General features: G+C 32.1%; 1 protein-coding gene across 1 annotated transcript in view; it reads right to left on the bottom strand.

Moving 5' to 3' along the window:
• Positions 1–23,109, bottom strand: part of LOC124370871 — a 152,152-nt gene that overhangs the window by 105,743 nt on the left and 23,300 nt on the right. Inside the window, 1 exon segment of the mRNA XM_046829199.1 lies at positions 22,039–22,186. Coding sequence (XP_046685155.1) covers positions 22,039–22,186 — 148 coding nt within the window.

Below are 23,109 nucleotides of genomic sequence, written 5' to 3'. Positions count from 1 at the left end.
AGTATGTGAGCGCCTTGAATATTAACGGTTAATTCGAAACCATTACATGTCACTTTTTATCCTACTTTGTCTATTTTCTGGTCTTATGTAATAGCGTTGGGTGTGTTGTGTCTGACAATATGGTATCGACAAGAAAGATTTACTTAGGTCTTTATCTACCAATTTATTCTTCTGGTGTTCCTATTCTTCGAAACAGGTGATGTAAATAATGTATAGGATAAAGTACTGGATTAATAAACTGTTATAGCAAGTCATAAATCTCTCATACTATCACGATTGGACATGCTTGTGAGTAATCACCAGTCAAGAAAAGAGGTCCTATAACGCTGGTATGGAGTTCAATTGTGAAAACATTATAAGTGTCCAACATACACACTAGTATTGTTCACCAGCAAATACATTGTTGTCTACAGCAGTATCTACTTGTGACTACCAGACAACCACTACTGGTGGCCATAAGAAAAAAAAACTATTAGTGTCCTCAACTACTGTCATTAGTGATAGTCACCAAAAAACACTATCGGTGAAACAAAAATATTACTGTCCACCAGCAAAAGCAAAAGCTGTGGTGTCCACAGTAGCCATTAGTTGTAGTCACAAAAAATAACAGTTTGTGGCCGCTATAAATAAAACATTGGTGTCCTCCAGCAATCATATTGGTTGTCACCAGACATTCATTTGTGACAACTAGCAAACAAACTATTAGTTCCTGCAGATGAATACGTTATTGATAGCCACCATCGAAAACAAAGTGCAAATACTAGAATTTTGTCACTACCATGATTGATAATTTTAAAAATCGTTATATAAAGTAGAATTTTATGCTACTGCAATGATTTCAGATGGTTACTTCTGCACAAAACAATTACTTTTAAGCAGTAACCATTCTTAGGACAAGCTTATGCAAGATCTGCAACGACAATTAATCGTGTTCTGCACTTAAATTTGTGTTTTAAGAAATGCCCAGTAGAGCAACATGTCAAAATTATCTGCTCTTGAAAATTTTGCAATTCATTCAGTTTGGCATGTACGCAGCGCGGTGCGGTACTGCAGTGCGTGAACACCTGTTGCATGGCACAGTGCCACGGGCCCTAGGATTGCCAAAGAGGACAGACAACTCCTCCTCTTGATGGGCGTCTGGACCTAGGTAAGAAACAGGACCGGCGCCATACAATACATAGTGCACACTCGAATTTGTTTACAAAGTACATACGCAAATGATTGTTACTCGTATTCTAATATAAGAAATGTTTTATCTCGTAATATGTCCGTACCTGTTGTGTTACAATGCACGTTTTGTTTAAGATTTGTTTTTATTAGATCACTTTTAAAGGCCTTTTAATAAATTGTTTAAAATTATTTATTTATTCATGTGGGCTTTGTTTTAAGGCATGGCTAGTTTAATTAAAACGTAAATATTTTATTACAACGTCATTTTTTATTATGTTTTTGTGTCATACGGAAAAAACGTGTATAATATTCCTTCATATTGATTATTACCTATCTTGGTAAAAAAGATAAAAAAACTAAGTAAAGAAATTAAATATTTGTATAAAATATAATAATTACAGTATATATTTGAATTGCCCGTAGTTGCACGTGCTTTAGGTTTTGTAAAATGTACTACAGCAGTTATAAATTAAAATACCACTTGTATAAACAATAACTATTCAAACTTGAATATTAAGATACAGCGCTTAATTTCAACTAGTGCAAGTTGTCGCGGTGAGTAAAAAACGCTTAAAAGCTGTCATCATGCTCTGGATGAAAGAATAGATGTATTGGAGTTGGCAAAGATCGAACCGTATCTGTAAACCTTTATGAGTTTATTTATGAAGCTTGAACTTCAAGTGCGGGGAACATCTTGGAAATATCTGGTAGCCTATAGCGAGTCGGAACAACAATGGAGGAGGCTTGCCAACTGGCCGCTCCTCGCGAGAGGTAGGGGTGAGGCGGGGAGCTCATAAATAGAAGTTTGACGCCATTACCCGTTTCCAAATTTACTTATAGAGAAAGTGAGAGATTGCATGAGATAATTATGTTAAAATAAATTACTTGTTTACTTTTTAATATTGAAATCTATTCAGATTAATAACGTTTTTATAATGTACTACTTTTCTTGCTACCGCACTTGCTACCGTTCGGATTTAAGCCGAATGAAGTGTTGAATTATTCATGTTAAAATGTGTATGAACACTTTTAATAGTAATGTAATAATATAAAATTGTTAATGTAAAAACTGAATATTTACATAATAAAAAGCCACATTAACTTTATTGTTTACGTTGAGGAGAATGTCAAATTTAGTTTCTTTTGTTTAATTTAGGTTGTTGTCCTTTGATTTTAAATAACTAATACATGCTCTGAACCAGTACCTAAATAATTATTGTATATGGCAATCGTAAGTCACAATCAATAACCTCTTCTCGGAATATTTTTGCTGCACCAGACCCAAGTGTTTGTAGTCTCAGACAGAGACATTGTATATGGCAATCGTAAGTCACAATCAATAACTTCTTCTCGGAATATTTTTGCTGCACCAGACCCAAGTGTTTGTAGTCTCAGACAGAGACATTGTATATGGCAATCGTAAGTCACAATCAATAACTTCTTCTCGGAATATTTTTGCTGCACCAGACCCAAGTGTTTGTAGTCTCAGACAGAGACATTGTATATGGCAATCGTAAGTCACAATCAATAACTTCTTCTCGGAATATTTTTGCTGCACCAGACCCAAGTGTTTGTATGTCGTCAGACAGAGACATGTTTGTATATTGTATATGGCAATCGTAAGTCACAATCAATAACTTCTTCTCGGAATATTTTTGCTGCACCAGACCCAAGTGTTTGTAGTCTCAGACAGAGACATTGAAAACTGTGGCCCATTTTGTCTCAATGTACGAAACTTTGCCATAAATAAAAATACATAATTTGGAAACCTTATATTTTATGCGGGGTGTCCCTAGCATGGCCCAAGAACGATGAAGGAATGTTTAACTTCACGCCTAATTAGTTCCTTCATACAAGTTGTATTGCGCCTTTAAGTCCATCCATGGGTATAATGTAAGAAAAGTATTAGTTACCATATTCGGGTTTTTAGTGAATATTATAGTTCTGTCGTAATTATGTACTAATTAGAGAAATCTAACACATGCAATTTTTGAATTTCATTTCTTATATGGGCTCCTCTATTCCAATATTCTAAAGATAATAGTTAAAAAGTAGATATACATGGATTGTAGTCACCATTAACGTTAAAATTTGTGTATAATTTAAAAAAAAACTAGGTTAAAATTTCAGGTAGACTATTTTGGAAATTGAAGGAAGCGTTTTAAAAAGCTATATAGTTATAATAGATACCAAATGTTATATTAAACAGTTTGTATTAAGATAATGTAGTACAACAAAAAGCCTCATTAAAAATGTAAAGGTAGTTGGAAATAATAACTGGGAATTAAAATGTAAAATATAAACATAAGTTAATGGGATGTGTAACAAGTGAGTGGCTGGGTTAACGATTTGAACAATAAACGGGTTTTTACATTTGTGTACGGAAGATTATTATTAAAGAGCTTATACAAATCAGAACTTTATAATTCGAACAATACAGAATTCAACTAATTGAAGTTTATCAAAACTGAATTCACACATAAAAGATGTTTTGATAAAGCGTCATCTAGTCATCTAGCTTGCACTGGGTGGCTACTGGGTTTACCCAGCTTCTTGTTTACCCAACGTCTTGTTTACAAGACGGAGCTCTTTTATAGTGTTGCAGTCTCTGCTGTCGAAACGACGCAAATGGTTCGTTTTTTACATTTTCGCCGACGACTCTTGGATATCTTCAGTCAGACGTAGACTCCATATTCCAGGTGTCACGTCTGCGACAGTGTTAGGTTTCAGACGCTGCACCAAGCGGAAGGTGAAGTGGAGCTAAACTTAACATTTGCATGTTCCATCTCATTTTAACATCTAGGTGGATAGGCTTTCAAACATTATCTTTGTATACTGTTATAAGCTGTAATTTATTTAATAGCACTATCCACGCACCCACACATGTGATAACATCGTGTTTAGTTGTGGTTTCTCTAACCGAATAAACGCAACAGGCCGACACGACACCAGCAGGACACGTGGCGACTCCAGCTTCCTCTGTCTCTGTCTTGTTATAGCACATTCTTGCCTGGAGAAGTTGGCAGCACGTGGTTCAGATCTAGTTTTGTACCAAATTAGTCCAGCTTTGTTTATTGTTCCGGCCGGCGAGATAAAATCACAATAGAAAAAAGAGAAATTTCTCCTATAACGAACATTGATAATTGATAAAGCACAATAATTATGTGCTTCAATACGAGTAAATACGAAGGTAGATTTCGGTGTTATCCAAGATTTTGTGCTAAAATTTTAAATCGTAACCTAAATAATGCAAGAAAAGATATATTGTTATAATCAGTGTTTCATGCCAATGATGCAGATTACAGTAAAAAATAACATTTGTTGATTTACAATGTTCTTCCCAACATGAATAAAGGATGTAGGAAAATGATAGTTAAAATCTAAATTAAATCAGGAATAAATTTCGTATTTGTAAAAAAATGTGAATACTCTCAAAATGTATTTAAGGGAATTTCTTCAGATACATAAAGATTATTTTGGTTTAATACAAGAAATACATCCTTATATAAGATACTATTATGCAGTAAAAACTGTAATATTCGAAAATAATCATTAAGTATTGTCCATATTTTAACAATCAAAAGAAAACTTTCTGCTGCACCATTTAAGAAAACATTTGCACTATGAAAATGTAGAGATCTACCAGAACAGAAGATTTGTTTGTTTAATTATAGATATATTACGGTTTATTAACTTCCAGAAAATATGAAACACGTGAAAATGAAATATGCACTATACGGATGTAATAAAGTAAGGGGCAAATGAAAACTTATATTCAAAACATTAAAATACTATTTGGACCACGATTTTAATTAGTTATTCTACTCAAGAAATAGAAAATCAATTTTTTGTACGTTTTTCTTAAATTTATGTTGTGAATATGCTCTGTGCTCAAGGATATACAATATTACAATGAAGAAGGACTAGGTAAAAAATAGTGTTCGATTTTTTGTTAATGTTCGTTCCATGCGAAGAATAATCTTAAGTTAGGTGCTTCAGCGTGCACCAATTCTCAATCGTGGCCATACCACTACCAAACATCGAGACAACTAGCTAGTAACTGAAGTTCGTCTAGATTAAATGTAATACCAGGATATATGCAGCCATTAAGAGCTGCCAGCCGCACATCTGAGACTCCGCTTTTAACATGGGGCTACATTTTATAGCTGCGTTATAAATAGGAATTCGTCTCAAATCCATAAATTGTCCACTATAAAAACTTGTATCAATGGTAATGAATTGTAAAAAATACGATTATTTAATAATAATAATGGTTTATTATTGATATTCATTAGATGTTCCAATTAAGAAACACAATATTGAACATAAATCACAAAGAATATTAGAGCGAAAAGTATGTTAAGAGTTGATTAGGATAGAGACACTACAATATGATATTATAAAGTGAAAAGTTTATGGATTAAGATCAATACCTCCTTACTACGTTGTTTTAAACTATCCCATGTTGAAAGAGGTGTCTCAGATGCGCAGCCTGCCTTCTTTCCGCTTTTAAGAAATCACTCAGTTCTTTAGTTCAGTATAGTAGAGAATCCTCGATTTTAAATTGTATTAAACTAAAAGTATTGTCAAGTATAGTCAATAATCCTGATATTGCTGGAACAGAAAAGTCTACATTATTTAGTCATCAACAGAAAACAACCCACAATTGTTTGTTTGTTTATTGTTGGTTGTTGTTTGTTTGTGTGTTGTCACAATTATTTTTAGTTTGTTCGTCTGGTACCCTTAACTACCCACTTTTGTCTTTAGGATAGGATAAATAACCGAAGCCGTGATATGACTTCTAAGCCAGCTGACGCTGGTCTGATAATATAGCCTCTTGGGTTTTCTGAATCTGAAACTTCTTAAGTAGATAACTATGGTTTCCTCAAGAGGGGTAAAATGAATACCTACATTAATCGCAGGATTGAATAAAGTAAATAGACTACAGTCAATGTATGGTACATCAATAAAGAATTTTAATATAGTACTGTATATTACAAAAATATATAAATATTTCAAGAAATATGAGAAAACTTGATAATGTTCATACCTCAACAATGCGTTTGAGTGAAGTGTACAAATCTTTTGGATTATTTTTATTTATATTTTTCCTGCGAGAGTTTTATCATTGAAATGAGTTAGTTAACTCGGGAACTATCATTGACATTGAGACATTAATAACGACATATATTATTAAGTCCAGTTTCTAAGTAAATTTATGTTTCAGGTAACCAGGTCAAGTACAAAAAACTTGAACGATCATATAATATTGTTAACTTATTTGTGAATTGTATTTAATATTTAAAAAGTGGGTCCTCTATAAAAATGTATTAATTTAACAATAAGTAGTAATAGTCAAACGAAACAGGAAGTTAACACTTGTTCATTTGCTGGTATTTATTTATCAAAATACTTTATTTTATCAATTTAAAGGTTAACAGGTTCATTACCAATGTTAACGTGATTGTACGTGTAGTAATTTTTATTATTATAAATATCTCAAGGGTTGTTTAGTAATTTATTAAACATGTTTTGAAAAGCATATTATTTTTAGGTTTGCCTCAAAAACTATTTAGTCGTAACTTATATTATGTCAAGTATTGGTCTAATCTACTATTATTTAATAAGAAAAATTTGTATGAAATCCTATTATGAGTTATTGCTATATGTGATAAATAAAAACCATGTATCGATTTATGTTAAATGTTTAATGTTTTTAGATCGGCAAAACAATTATAGACACCCAAAAACAGGGTAAAACGGAGTGAGTGAGTGAGTGACGTAATACAAGAGAACGTGTTGAAGGACTGTGTCACAGTGTAGGAGGTATACCAGACAGGTGGGTCCGAGTATCCACACAGAAGTTAACACTCGCGGAGACCTCGCGGGAACACTGTCGGGCACACACTGACACTAGCGGTATTTTGGGCCTGGGGCGGGCGTCGAGCATGGTCTGCAGTTACGTCACTACCCTACACCAAGCGTCCTCGCCCTCGCCTCGGTTTGGCTTGGCTCCGCCATCCTCGCACCGCAACAGTAAAACAATTGCAGCTCTAAAGCCAATCCGAGCGGTTGTTCGGGTTTCGCAACCGACCGGGGCGTGTTTGTCAACAATCAAACACTAGCCATGGCTGCCAACCCAATAAGCGGTGTAAAGGTGGATTCATAAAGATTTATGGAAACTGTACACCCACTGTCTCGGGGAAACGTAAATTATTCGTGAAGTTAATACTGCCAACCCACAGAGCTATAACAGGTTTACGGAACTTTAAACGTGTCGGCTGGCTGCAGTACTCGTACACTTATTAAGTAATCCGATACAGAAAGTACTTTGCTTTGTGATAACATCAGGTAAAATCTTAAACCTTTACCTCTCATATTTGTTTTCATGTTTTACGTTTTTACCGATGTGTATATATTATATTTTATGAACAGATATACGACTGTAAAGGGAACCGTTAAAGTTACATATTATGAATTTTGATCTTATGTATAAAAAAATCAAAATTTAATGGATTGCACACCTAAATTAGAGTTTTAAAATTTCACACGTATCAAACTTATGCGTAACTTCTATTAAGGCTTTATTTATCTACATTCAGAATAAAACCACAATTGACCTTTCATCAATACTTCAATATGTATTTTTGGGTAACAATTTTTAGTACTTTTTCCTATAAAAGTATGTAATGTTTTGTTAAATGACAGTTGTGAGAACACTTTAAAACTTTATTGGCGTAACATGTTTCCAAAAACGTATAATAATGTTTCTAAACAGAGAGCTTTAGTTTGAAAACTAACTTTCTTTAAGTTTCCCAAAGATATATATATATATATATATATATATATATATATATATATATAGGCTATATACATATATAAACATATATATGTCTGCAATTTTGGCTAACTAAACCAATAGGTAATGTTTTTACAACACTGCGTGCAATTTCAATTATAATCCGAGTAAAGGTAATGGAAAAACTTAAAAATTTATGTTGGAAGATAAAGAGTTAGATAAAAAAGAGTAATGAAATTAATTAATCGCTAACTTCAACGGAACAGAGTGTTACAACAATATAAACATAAAGTAATTACCACATAACTACAACGATTGATATGGAAAATTACCATATTCTTGGAATAGAGGTTTATTCATGTATGGTGTCGAGTTATGAAGCAAAGTAACAAAGGTTACAGAATTCTTTATTCTATGAGTAGAGGGATGAGAGGTTATATATTAGAGTAGAAAATACTCCGAGAATTCACATTCCGGGAATCCTATCTTCATAGACCCCAGGGTCAATAATGTTTTGCACTAGCCAGAGCTTTAATCCTTTTTTTCTTTTCCTTGTTAACAGTGATGTGAATTTTCCTGTTCACATTAGTGTACAATTGCATAAACTAAGGTAAATCAAAAGTTAATGAGGATGGTGGTGATATAGTTAGAAATTAGAATAGTGAAGTTGCTGGAAAGGTAGTGAGGCTGTTTACTTGGTGTTGCAATTTGCAATAATATAGGCATAAAATAACAAGCAATGTGTTTTTTCAGTTTACACCATGTCGAATTTTTTAAACACAATTTAGTTTTTGATATTCAGAATGTCCCAGAACTCTCTACCAATATTCAAACAAACTTTATAAAACTCGATAACTGCTCGAGTATGCGCCATTTTGTTTTTTTCACAAAACTATTTTGAATTTGAAGACTTTTAAAATTTGGTATATATCTTTATAACCTAACGGCCTTATTACAGAAAAATTAAAGCTTTTAGAAGCTTTATTTTTAAGATGGCGGCTTCCTAAAATCTTTAAGAGTAAATATCTTAAAAATGACAGATGATAAGAAAGTTAAAGTTGTTTTATTTTAGTTTGACAATTTAATAAAAAATTCAACGATAGTACGTTTAAGAAAATCGGTTGATAAATATGAGATATCAAACAATTACATCTCAAACAACAAATCATGAATATTCTTAGCTTTTAAACCGAGTACTAAACAATATTCACTATCAACGTGTGACAGCTCAGTTTATGAGATACAGCAATCTGTGGTCATAATATCCTTACGTACTACAAGGATGTAAGTTTTTAAAATATTATAACATATAAATTTAAAATGTTTGTGTTTATGTTTGCTATTATCCGGAACTTAACCAATCGAAGACAAATGTGTGGTTTCTACATTACAAGCTGCCAGATGTTTTTATTACTTGCCACTATCTTCTTTGTTGAAGTTGTTTTCATTTATGACCATTGCATAATACTATTACATTTTTGTGAGTAATAATAATGTAACTTTATTGTTAATAAATACTTATATACATTTTAAAACTTAGTTATATTGTGAACATTGCACATAACTTTAAGTAATTTATAATGTTCACAAAGTATTTCTATGAAGCCATAGTATTAAAATTTGATGTTAAAAAGGTTGACTATATTTATTTAGCATGGTACGTCTAACCTTATAAAAGTAAAATGTAATCAAATAATGTCTCTCTCTTCTAGAAGCAATTCTAAGATAGGATGTTGTAAAATTAATAAGACAAACTGAAATATCTTAGGAAATACCTAATCATTGTTTCGCCGTTATTTTACAGCAGATTTCTCCTCTAGAATATTACTTTGAGAATTTGGTATCATGTTCAGCTGCCCATATTCTCTGAGAGCTCCTCCATATACTCATGGGGATTTTATACCAATAGATTATTGTTTAAAGGAGTTTTAGATACCCACGGAAAACATTAAACTACAAAAAGGGAATATGTATGAACTGACCCTACGATACACATAAAAAAGTCGCTAGTTAATTGAATGAGTCAAGATAAAACAAAATAGTTACATGTTTCTTCTTGCAGTAATCTAAATGGTTATCTTAAAACCTAGAACTGTTTATAAACTGATTAAATTTTAAAATATGTGGTTACATAAAAGGCATAGGAGCAACCCAACCCATGAATAGTCTTCGTTTTTAAGCTGAAGCTAAGCATCAAATTTTATTAACTAAATTCTTTGTTTTTAATATAGTGTATCTTTATAGGGAATTAATCAATTTTAATTTGACAATTTCAATGCATTTTGCACAATGAAGTTATTTAGCTCGGAATTTCCATTATACGTATAGTTGTAAATTGTAATCTTAATACATTTTTACTTTGTAACAATTTCGTCATTTTTGGCTGCATTCTTATTTACTGTACCCATTATCTATACAATTTTGCTTATTACACAAATAAATTACTCAATTGTATTTTCATTCGAGTAAAACGTTCTTGTTACATTTCATTAGTAACATGACAATGAGTTTAATAAACATTTAGGATTAAAACTGTAGAATTTTAAATACTAAAATGAAACGGAACTTCTTAAATAGCTAAAGAAACCCATATTAGTTATATAACAAAGAGATTAATACTTTACTAATTTATTTAATAATATATCAAGATAGTAATATTATTAAACAATGCATTTTCTTCAGCCCAACATAAAACTGTAGGCAATGTTTGCAGATCACCTGTGTATTACTTATTGCGGCCTTCTATAGAAGGCGCTACACAATACAATTCTTATAATAATTTTGTTGTTTACATTAACAAAATTATAGATTTGTAAATTAAAGCGTGGAACGATTAAGAAAGATTGCATTATTACATTACGTGAACATGCTCTGTACATTCTATTTCATTAAGCTATCAAAATAATTACTTCAATTAAAAATAGTGATACTTTAATAACTAAAAACGTTTAAAATAAATAAATACTAGTGAATATAGCTGCACATAAACACCATTTAAGGTATGTTCTTACCACGTCTTACCACATCGTTTCATTTACAAAGGGTGTTTCATTATGGTAGAATAGTCAAATACAGTATTACCTCAACTATTCAGACATTGGTTGTTTGAAAGTTGTCTGACACCTATTAAATAATTGATTGACGTATATAAATAACAATAAAAACCACTTTAAAATCACTTGTATCAACCTGTCGCAACACCAGATGTTGAAAACAACTGAACGAAATATAACACGTGATGAAATAACACAAATATTACTTGTAATACTAAATATAACAAAAAATGTGTAACTGACGTGAAAGCACTATTTACCCTTTGCATATACTGATGTTATATACTTGAACAACAAGAAAACAGTGGAATAAAATTAAAGTGAAGATGGCAACCTAATAAATCAAAAGACAAATTGAAAAAAGTAATAATATAAACGTTATAGCTAATGCCATTCAAGGGAACTAGTTTTATCCATATTTGCAAATGATTATACCAAAAGGGCAAAGTACAGTCTTGTGCATAGTAATAAGTGAAACATATTAGAGGCAAGTACACAAAACGATGTAACCTGGCGTTTCTGGAATGAATTACGTACAGAAATATGCACGCTGACCGTAAATAGCGAATGACTCAGCTTGGCCGCCTAGAACACACGCTAGTGGACATCGCCATCCCGGATTCATTCAGGTGGTGAAATCTCCCCTTTATAACTTACTTATATTTTTTATTTTCGTTAATTTGTTACTATTTAACCCGTAATTTAAAAAATAATCGGACATTGAAATGCATTTCTCATGTTATCAGTGGAACTCAACATTCCATTATAACTACTATTCTGAAATACGGATTAAATTCACAATAATTATTGATTTCTACGAGTACACTTAATCACCATAACGAGTACATTAGAAATGCTTACTAAAGACAGTAAATACTATTTCATATTAGTATTCAATTCTAATGCTGTCTAATGCACTCATTTTATGTTACACATAAGTGCTGCTCATAATGTAATGTATATAACATAATTAGAAACAATAGTATAAAGAAACCGGTTCTTTGTAATTGGAACCTAGATAGTGTGTAGGGAAAACCGAATTACTGGAAAGATATATGTTAAAAATATTAAGCTTACTGATTTTATATTAAAATGAAATTATTATTTCATGGGTTTGTTGTCGTAGCGTTCAAGGATTACAGATGTGCTTGTGTAATTATAAAGCGCCTTCGAATCAATAATACAATAACAATACAGCTCGCATATTGCCTATTTTACGTTAATGCAGGGGCAGTTGGTACTCATTTAGTAAAAACACTACATTCAATTTATTATACTGTAAAATGTTCACTCCATACAAAGTAAATTGAAAAATCCTAATGATGAATTTTAGCTATTTGTGAAAATATTCGCTTAGGACTCCCAACTTTTGAAAAGTAGTTTTCGCAGTCAATCCGATATTATACGCGCTTCAGTTTGTTGATCGTTATTGCTGGACGTTACCTATCTCTGATCAAACATTACCAAAGCCGTTTTGTACAGTAGCAAATTTTGTACCTTAAATTGAAATCCCTACAAATATTTAGTTTTAAATGACGCTGATGGAGAAATTTGTCGACATTCTGAAACAACAACAATGCAGTTTTCATTATAAATATTGTAATTGGCGATGTAAAATACATACTCGCTTTGCATGATTAATCATTTCTGGGTAATTGGTTCTCCAATGGATGTAATTAATTGAGAACTTATGAACTGTAATACAACTAGTATTAATTTCATTGTCGTTCTAAAGAAAATTTAATAAAACCATCAGGTTCTCGTTGGTAGCGCAGCAATTCTCCAAACTGACAAATTAGAATCTAAATTCCAGGTTAATAAGGACAAATAATTCAGAGCCCAGTAGGTTTCTTAGCTCAGCATTCCATAGTAAAATAAACGTATCTATAAATATATGTTTTAATACTGCTTAATGCATATAAACTTAAAATTATTCTCATACGAGGAATATTATTTTGCTATTTAGAATAAACATGTGAATTCGCAATTAAATAAATTCAATATTCTGGTTAAATCTCTAAACAGTTAATAAACATTGATAATTTAAAATTATTTATTCTCTTGAAAGTTATGTGAAAACAGTTGTGTATCTAAATTAAAATTAGTTGTGCTTAGGCAAGAAGTTATAACTGGCTATAGGTTCTTACATTGATTTAATAGCTAATAACGTTTAATAATTGTATATTTAATGGTATTTTAATGCTAAATGAACAATGTACTAGATCAAATCATTTAACAAATAAACTATCAAAGATTAAAACAGTAGTTTTTAAATAATTTGTCAGACGAAATATGAAATGGAAACTATGGCAGGCCATGCGCTAAATAAGTTTTGTGATGTTTATTCAAATTCTTCCATTGGGAAAAATAAACGACCTTGCGACTGCGTGACCCAAATCCGACAACTCGGCGCTTTCTGCTCCTCTCTGGCTTGGTGGGTGGTGGGTAGCGGTGGGAGGAGAGAGGAGTGGTGAATGACATTGTCTCAGGGACGTGGATGTACAGAGATTGTTGGCGGGGGTCCAGAGGTCTGGGGTGACATTCTCCAGCTGATTCACCCATCTGATATTGTCAGAACATCGAGGCTTCCAACGTGTCTGATTTCCGTCTGAGAGGTGGTGATTAAATTTTAAAACATCTATTTTTAAAATTTTGTGTTTTACAAAACTGTAAAATTATAATAACTCCACGATCGCACGATGTTACTAAAAAGTTCAAGTGATCAACATTTATTTTCCAAAGTTTCAGGAATGAATCATGAAAATAACATTAATTGGACACTAATTGAAAACAAGGTATTTATGCATAAAATAAGTATATTTCGATTTCGAGTTTGTTAACAGGTTGCTGAAACCAATTTCCAATGCCAAAATTTAACTGTTTACAAGTAACAGTAGTAGCAACGAGAGAAAACTAGTGGATTGATCATTAGGAGCTTCTGTGTCACTCAATGGATTGACATTGAAAGCACAAAACTTACTTCATCTTTATTTTGTCATTACAATTTAAAATTTATTTTTCGTTGATATATCATACTACCATAGTACTACCGCTACCGCAGTAGTAATATTCCAAAAGAGCGTTTTTACGAGTCATGAGAGTAAATAAAATTTATTAATAAGTATTTATTAATTATGTATTGAAATAAAAAATATACAATAATAATGTATACTGTTACAAAGTTTTTTTATCTTTATACAAATATTATGTATAGCACTGTTTATAGATGGGTTTTAAATAAATAAACCATAGTATCGAAGAATCCGCCACAAAGTAACGAAAGAGTTTTCGTACATACAGACGGACTGCCATTTGACCTTTTCACAACAAAAATCAATGGAGTTCTTCCTTCGTCCAACAGCAACCTATGTACTAAGTTTGAAGTATCTAGGACCTTTAAGTCAAGAACATAGGATGACGGATAAACAAAGACATGATTTAATGAAGGACCTATCTAGTCTTTAATAAACTATGGAATTTTAACAATATGAAATATTAAAATTAAAATAAACTGTTGCTCTCTAATCTGCTGAAATTCTCCTTCTAAACCATAGTTCCAGAATCAGAGGATCGTCATAAGTAAAATTGACTGACAAAAAAAATGTGAGTGACAACTCTATAAAAAAAATTATTTCTTTACTAACATACCAAAAAGGAAAAGAATATTTTACAAAAGTGAAGTCTATGAGTGGTTTTTAAAATATTATTTCAAGACACCTTTTTAATTATCTTTATACAATCTGGATGATTCATTCAGACATTTAATTTTATTATAAATTCTGGAAAGTCAATAACTTAATTTTTGTATGTTATTGTTCTTATTGGCAGACAATAGATTAAAATTACTATTTGGGTTTGCGTGTTCTTTTCCCTTTTAGTTTATTTGCATATATTTTATTAAATTGTGGAAAATCATTTATATAATTTGATATATCCTGACGGTATTGAAATTCATTCTACCTGTATATTGAAAGAAATTCTATTAATTTTGTTTTCAATAAAACGGCTTTAATTAGTTACTATATTACATGTATTGCATTAAGTCATTAAATAATTTAATTAAAGGGATTAAATTATCATGTCTATTCACTTTACCAACTAAGTTTTAATAATTATAGCCAACGATAAATTTCCCCTAGTTTCAAAACAAAGGTTTAGAAAGGTGTTAAAACAGTTATAACTTCGGTGAAACCAACTTTAAACAAATTTGCAACTAATATAGTCCAAAAGAGACCAAAATATTTAGAATCTCACTTGCTATGTACTAATAAAATATTTCCCAGAAACTTATTTTAAAAATATTTTTCATGTGCAAGAATATTAAATACCCATTTACGAACAGTTTAAGTTTATTTCAATAGTAAAATAAATTTTGTCAGGGATATTTTATTCTATCCGCAATGAAGAAAGTGGTAATTGTTGTTAGTATTTGTTTTATACACATATCTATACTATTATGGAAACATTCAATTTTATGTGTATTTGTGTTACGCCTCACGTAAAAACTATCGCTCAGATTGTACTAAAATGTTATTTCAATATTATGGATATACTTAGTCCTTGGTTAACATATAGGCAATTTTTTTTTAATTAGAAAATCCCTCCGGGATATGGCCCAAAGGTCTCTACAGTTGCGAGAAATCCCATCTTAGTCTCTAAAGTTGCATTGCAAATAACTAGTTTTACTAATTGAAAGAGTGTGTTACATGTAATCAACATTTTTTTCTCTAAAGTTGCATTACAAATAACTAGTTTTACTAATTGAAAGAGTGTGTTACATGTAATCAACATTTTTTCTCTAAAGTTGCATTACAAATAACTAGTTTTACTAATTGAAAGAGTGTGTTACATGTAATCAACATTTTTTTCTCTAAAGTTGCATTACAAATAACTAGTTTTACTAATTGAAAGAGTGTGTTACATGTAATCAACATTTTTTCTCTAAAGTTGCATTACAAATAACTAGTTTTACTAATTGAAAGAGTGTGTTACATGTAATCAACATTTTTTCTCTAAAGTTGCATTACAAATAACTAGTTTTACTACTTGAAAGAGTGTGTTACATGTAATCAACATTTTTTTCTCTAAAGTTGCATTACAAATAACTAGTTTTACTAATTGAAAGAGTGTGTTACATGTAATCAACATTTTTTCTCTAAAGTTGCATTACAAATAACTAGTTTTACTAATTGAAAGAGTGTGTTACATGTAATCAACATTTTTTCTCTAAAGTTGCATTACAAATAACTAGTTTTACTAATTGAAAGAGTGTGTTACATGTAATCAACATTTTTTCTCTAAAGTTGCATTACAAATAACTAGTTTTACTAATTGAAAGAGTGTGTTACATGTAATCAACATTTTTTTCTCTAAAGTTGCATTACAAATAACTAGTTTTACTAATTGAAAGAGTGTGTTACATGTAATCAACATTTGTAAAGTATTAAGAGATACAACAACATTAAAATAATGTATAAACGTTGTTTTATGATAGCACATACATTTAATCAATTTAACCATTATTTCCAAATTGTTTACATCTATAGTCCTGAAAGTATAGAGCTGTATAGTCCTGAAGGTTGAAGTAACAACACTTGTTATTTCAACCTTTTCTGCAACCGCTGTTGAGCACAGAGTAAATGAATATTCAGATAGGAAAATTATAAGTTTTAATAATAAAACATACCTTTAACAGTACAGTTTAGAAAATATTAAGTATTTCAGTGTTTGTATTGTTGGCTATTCCCTGAGAACCTCAGAGTGTTCATATGGTGAAATATGTTTATCCTGAGTAATAATGTGGTGTACCTCTGTCAAGGGAGTTATAGGACACTCAGTATATATATTTTCTTGATCGAGGAAATAAGGCAAACTGAACATTGACGTAGAAGTATAATTTATTCGAATCGAAAGTTCTGATACACGCGCAAAACCATGAACCTTGCGTGCGAAGCTGCGGGTAACAGTTAATATTTATTAAGAATTTCTTGTTTTGTAGGTTTTTAAAATTTTACGTTTGAAAAATGTTAAACTGCCTCCTTTCAGCAGCGTTAATATATTGTACTTTTCATCCCAAGTATAAGACAAACAGATGTGTCCAATTTTAACCTTGTTGTTTGAATCAAGTATGAGAGACACCAAATGATGGATGTAATGATAACGTCAGTATTGTTAGGAAGATTACTTGGGAATTGTATCGCTGTTAAATATTTATGGGTGATTGTTGTTTTTAACTGGAACCAGAATAAAACCATACAATTCTTTTAATTAAATCTATATGTAGAAAATATTAAAAAGTAAGTGCACTGCTGTTCCAAAAGAGTAAATGAAACCTGCCACAAAACTAAGTTAAGGAATCATCAAAACTATTACATTCATAGGCAGTGAAAGTTTGTGTATGGTTAATGGGAGAAACAATTGTATATTAATCTCAACACTAAAAGCCAAAATTTCACTATTTATATTTTTTTGCCGTTAAATTGTATTTATGAAATTACGTTCGTCAAACTAGTATTTATAATTGTGCGTTATATGTGTATATATATATATATATATATATATATATATATATATATATATGTTTTATTATAAAATTATATTATTTGGTATAAAATAAGTTTGACATTATTTTCCTTGTCTTCGGTTTCCATCAAGAGTACGTTGTCATCTAGGCTTATGTCACGGTTACACTAAACTAATGAAGTTGAACTCTAATTGATAATTCAAATTTGCGTGTCTGCTCAACAGTGTAGTAAAGTTTATCACACATTCATCAAAAGGAGCTTGCAAACAAACCTGCAGTGACTGCGACCATAATAGTTAAGTAACAACAGTTGATTAAATGTTTCATATGTTTAATAAACACACTAGTTCTATTTCACACAACAATTTTGTGAAATTGAAGTTAGGCATGGTCCATATATTGGTCTTATGTAATCTATGGTTCAAACTAACCATTCTTCTTTATAGTGCCAGAGATGACAAAACGATTCGTAGCTGGTACAAGACTAGTCCAAACACAAATGTTCTCCGCCTTCGTTTTGCTTATTTCATAGCCTTCAGAACGGAGTATCCCTCGGGGTGCCCATTCCATAAAGACGTTTTCTCAATTATCCATGTCCTGCAATTAGGCCAACTATCGGAGAATGTTCTGCTCATTGATCAGATGCTACCCAATTGGAAGATGAGTGTAGAATGTTCTTACCTTACTTACCTGCTAACCTGACAATTCAATACATACAGGGTGTAATTAACTCCTGATACGCCTGGATATATTCCAAACGGATTGAGATATCGATACAAAATCTTCATACCTATTAAAAACATTTTGGCCTTTTTGGAGGGAACAAATTTCACCGCCTTTTTCATAGGGAGGTAGAAAGGGTAACCGTAAATGAACAAAATTGCAACCACTATTGTGACATGTCATTTTAAAGGTCTATTCAATAGAAACACAACTATAATAAGAAAACATCTAGACGCCGCCGCCGTTTCTAATAAAAGTTATAGGCAAAAAATAATAATCTGTAGGGACAATATTTGCATGCGTGATATATTTTAGTAAGACTTTGAGGAGCCCAGCAACCCTTTACTTAGTACCTAATGTTTCTGGTGTGCATAATCTTGGTAAGAGGGGACCTTTTGTTGGTGGCATTACGATTTAAGGGGTTACTATCCAATAACTTTTGTTAAAGGGGGAGAAATACTTTTACCCTTCAAAAATTCAAAAAAATAGTATAATAAGTATGATAAAGATTGTACATAGGTATTTCAATCCGTTCGGAATATATTCAGGCGTACCAGAACTTAATTTACACCCCACACACACACACACACACACACACACACACACACACACACACACACACACACACACACACACACACACACACACACACACACACACACACACACACACACACACACACACAACACACACACACACACACACACACACACACACACACACACACACACACACACACACACACACACACACACACACACACACACACACACACACACACACACACACACACACACACACACGCACACACACACACACACACAGTAAATAAAAGTCAGTTGACAGGTATTTTCTTCCGATCATATGTTAGTTTGGTTATTTTAACATATGTGTGAAAGAAACGGCCAAATACAAAATAATTGAATCGTAAAAAGTGAGGGCTCTGTGGTGTAATGGTTCAGCCAGTAATGTTTCAAATGCGATTGGAAGTTTTGGTAGGAAGCATATCTGAGAAGAGAATATTCTCGAATCCCCAAGGTTCATCTCGCATAGTCGATGTCAGGTCACCTACTGTCCGCTCGCTATGGTTGCAGTGGTCCCTCCCTGTTGGGCAGTTCTGCCAACTGCGCAACTGTCGTCTCAAGCCAAATCCCACATCGCTGCCAATTCTAATTCCACCTCAAAATTTATGAGAATATCGAAAGCCCCTTTCGTCACCGACTATCGACTGCTGGACACGATATAACTAGCATTAGCGTATTCTAGGTTACGTTTTCGGTATGTATACTTCTAAAAGTGCAGCTGGGGTATTTGATTTGTTTATCACTATCCTTTGACAGTTGAAAAAGACTCGGCGTTTCTAAACGTTTATCACAAAATCATTTAACAATGACTAGCAAATATAAACCCGTGGTTTGCTGTAGTCCAATGTCGGTGTTAAATTAACGTGTGTATAATATGTATAACCCGACCCTTAGTGTGGCCGGACTTTTCTATACTTATTTGAAGATTTTTTTGATCAAAATCCAATTTCATTAAAACTTGAACTTGAATTAAATTCTTGAAAGATATCATTATGATCTTAATGGTAGATATCCATAGAGCCTGTGAGATTAGACAATGTATGGTCTTATAAAAAGCTAATTCATAATGTTTACATATAACATAATCGTATATAAGCCCACCCCTGCATACAGAAATTTGCAGTGAGGCTCATGCTTAAAATCATAGGTAATAATCTTTCTTTTATTTGTTCTTCGAGTTTATCGAGGGTCACAATTTTACATTCCATTGGTTGTTTTCCTAATTATTTTCTATATTGTTTAGAAAACATCAGTCAATGTTCCCATTCAAAATCGTTACTAGACCCTCCCAATTCTCCAAATAATGATATAGGATGATAGCGAATCCCTGCAGCTACAGAGCAAAATCCTTCATAAAAGACACGTGTATGATCGAAAATTCGTGAAATTAGGTTTAGTAGCTTGTGTGAGTTTCTATTATTTTAATACCTTTAAGACTATGAGGTAGAGTTAGTCGTAGAACGAAATAATATCATATAGAGAATCCATGATGTAATGAGAATACCTCAGCAATTATTGAGGGTTAGTTTATGATGTTTCAGTAATATTCTAGTGCCTGACCAGTGGGGTGTAGCATACGGCTGTAGAACAAACTGATTTATCAATGAGACAAAAAATAATTGAATGTTGTAATGAAATATTCTGTGTTTTACGTTTTCAAACTGGTATTTGTAATTTTGAATTATATGTATTTATACGATTTATTGTAAAATTATATAATTTTGTTAAAAATAAGTTTGAAATTATTTTCCTTGTCTTAGGTTTCCATCGTATAATGCTATCTAGGCTTATGTCACGGCCACACTAAACTAAGTGTGATGTCTTGTTGTTTCCGAAGGCTTTATTTGATAAAAACTATTTTTATATGCGAGTATTTTGGGATGTATTGCTTAATATTTGGCCAAATGCAATTAAGAGTTTGTAATTGGAGATTTATAAGTAACGTGTTGAGATTTTCTAATACCACGCATTTGAAAGTTTTCATTCCAAAAAACATATTCAATGACTGCTTTGTAGCTACCGTGATATTTAAATGTCCTATTAAAATACAACATTTTCAAAAACTACTGAAGTTACATTAAAAATGTAGTTTAATGAGAAATGTTTGCAACTGTAATGCGTGTTAAATACGACAGTAACAGTTTGTCTCATAACTGCTAAAGCTTACTTTATGGCGTTGCCTCATACCTGTTAACAACACGCTCCAACTAATTAGCTCGGTAATCAATGTCTACATAATTGTGTGCCAAGAAGGCTGTCATATAGTGAGGAAAATGATGATTTATCAATTGACTAATTCTATCACAAACTTAGAACTGTTTGGGACATCCTCGGAATCCAGATTAACTTGGTATTACCTGCCTGTTGGAGGCGATGGGTCCACCTGAAATGAAACAACACGATACGATTATTCTCCCTATAACCACAAATAATCAGATCCTTGATCCTTGAGGACTTTTTATGTGAAAGTTAAGTGTTCCTGGAGAGTGTCCTGTTATCCTGATTACTGGTCGGATTCAGCGAGAAGAAATTAGGATACTTAGGATGACCTTAATTTACTCAGCAATGTTTTGGAACATCTTTACATCTAGATAAGCACCCTTGATCGTATCGTCACTACGCTAATGAAACTTAGAAAATACTCAATATCTTATCAAGTAAGTCCAATATTTAGTGGGTAATGCAAACGAAGTGGAATGAAGTGTCTTCGATTAGTGAATGGGAGGTCTTCAGGGTTTCGCTGAGGTATACATTTTGGATAAAATCTACCGTACTATAATAGTATAACAACAACGTGTCCCTCAACAGGCCTCGAAAATGTTTGAGGCACTGGGAGCTTTCGTGACGGTATCCTAGTGGGATATGGTTCATCCCATTAGTAAACTGCCTTTACTGCTTTCCTCAAAAAGTGCTAAAAGCTGACCCTTTATCATTCTAGAGGCTGCCACACACCCCTAAATACCCACTATTTGGAGGCCATGTATGTATCCTTGGAGGCATCCTTGCCAGATAAGGGGGTGCTACATAATAACTTCAGCTATACATATTTGCAACCGCGTACATTGGTTTGCGTAAACTGTTTGTTCAGGCAACGAAGTAGGTACATCCAAACTTGAGAATACAAGAGGGTTTTAGCTTTTCAGTTAGAAACATAACACTTTAAAAACTAAGTACACACTTACTCACCAGATGATGGATGTAGGTTCACCACTGTCAGAAGCTAGAGGTATCGACAGTATGACGTCATCTCCTTCCTGCGCTGTAACATTCTCCGGCTTGAGTAGAAGTGGAGCTGCCTGGGGCTGCGTCAAGGTCAGGGTCAAGTCACTCACTTCTGTAACATCGAATGATAAGTTCACTATTTATTATTAACGAGTAAACTTGTGTAGAGCAAGTTGTTTTAAATCTTATTATATGCCATATTGAGAAACAATTGTATATACTTTATCTTGGAAACTAATTAAGTTACAATGTTTCAACTCAATATTCAAACATAAATAAATGGAAACGTACTTTACTTCCCAACAATGTATCCATATATGTATGTGTGAATATATGGATAGTAAAGCCTACATATGGCTATTTTTAGCAAACTGTAGAAGCAGGATTGATTTAGAGTAGGTTTATACAATTTTAAGCATTAATATTTGAAACACGTATAAACAAATACAATTCGTCGAGGTTACTATACAGGCCTCTGCTTTTGCTTGGATTGGTTTATATTTAGGATAAAAAATGTATGGGATTAGTATGAACAAAATTATTATTTTAGTATTAGTTTATTATAACATTTAATTATTTTTGCCAATAGCTCAAACATATAAACCAATTACATACAAATTGATTAGGCTACTTAAATAGTGTAAAAGAAAAAACAAGATTTTTCCACTTCTTGTTTCAACAGAAACTAATGAAAAGAATAAAAAACAGAAAATATTCCAATAACTAAATTTTTTTTAAATCTTTTTCAGTACTGAATTAATATTTCCTACAACAATACAGTATATATATATATTACTACAATGGTTTATTTCAGTTTTCACCAATGTGGTAACAATCATTGCCCCTTTCATTCTTCATCTTTCTGCATAGTTTATTGGCTTATTAGAGTGATGACAAGCTTATCACTCTAGGGGCTGGAAAACGTGCATTTATGTGTGTCTTTCTCTCAGACAAACTTACAAAAAATCTTGAAAAATTATGTATTACTGCTCCTCGTACATTCCTATCCTTCGGGGAATTGGAAACGTTATTTTC

This window comes from Homalodisca vitripennis, chromosome 1, assembly GCF_021130785.1.
Source record: "Homalodisca vitripennis isolate AUS2020 chromosome 1, UT_GWSS_2.1, whole genome shotgun sequence".
Lineage (NCBI taxonomy): Eukaryota > Metazoa > Arthropoda > Insecta > Hemiptera > Cicadellidae > Homalodisca > Homalodisca vitripennis.
The sequence above is the reverse complement of the archived record's forward strand: the minus strand, read 5'-3'. Positions and strand labels throughout refer to the sequence as shown.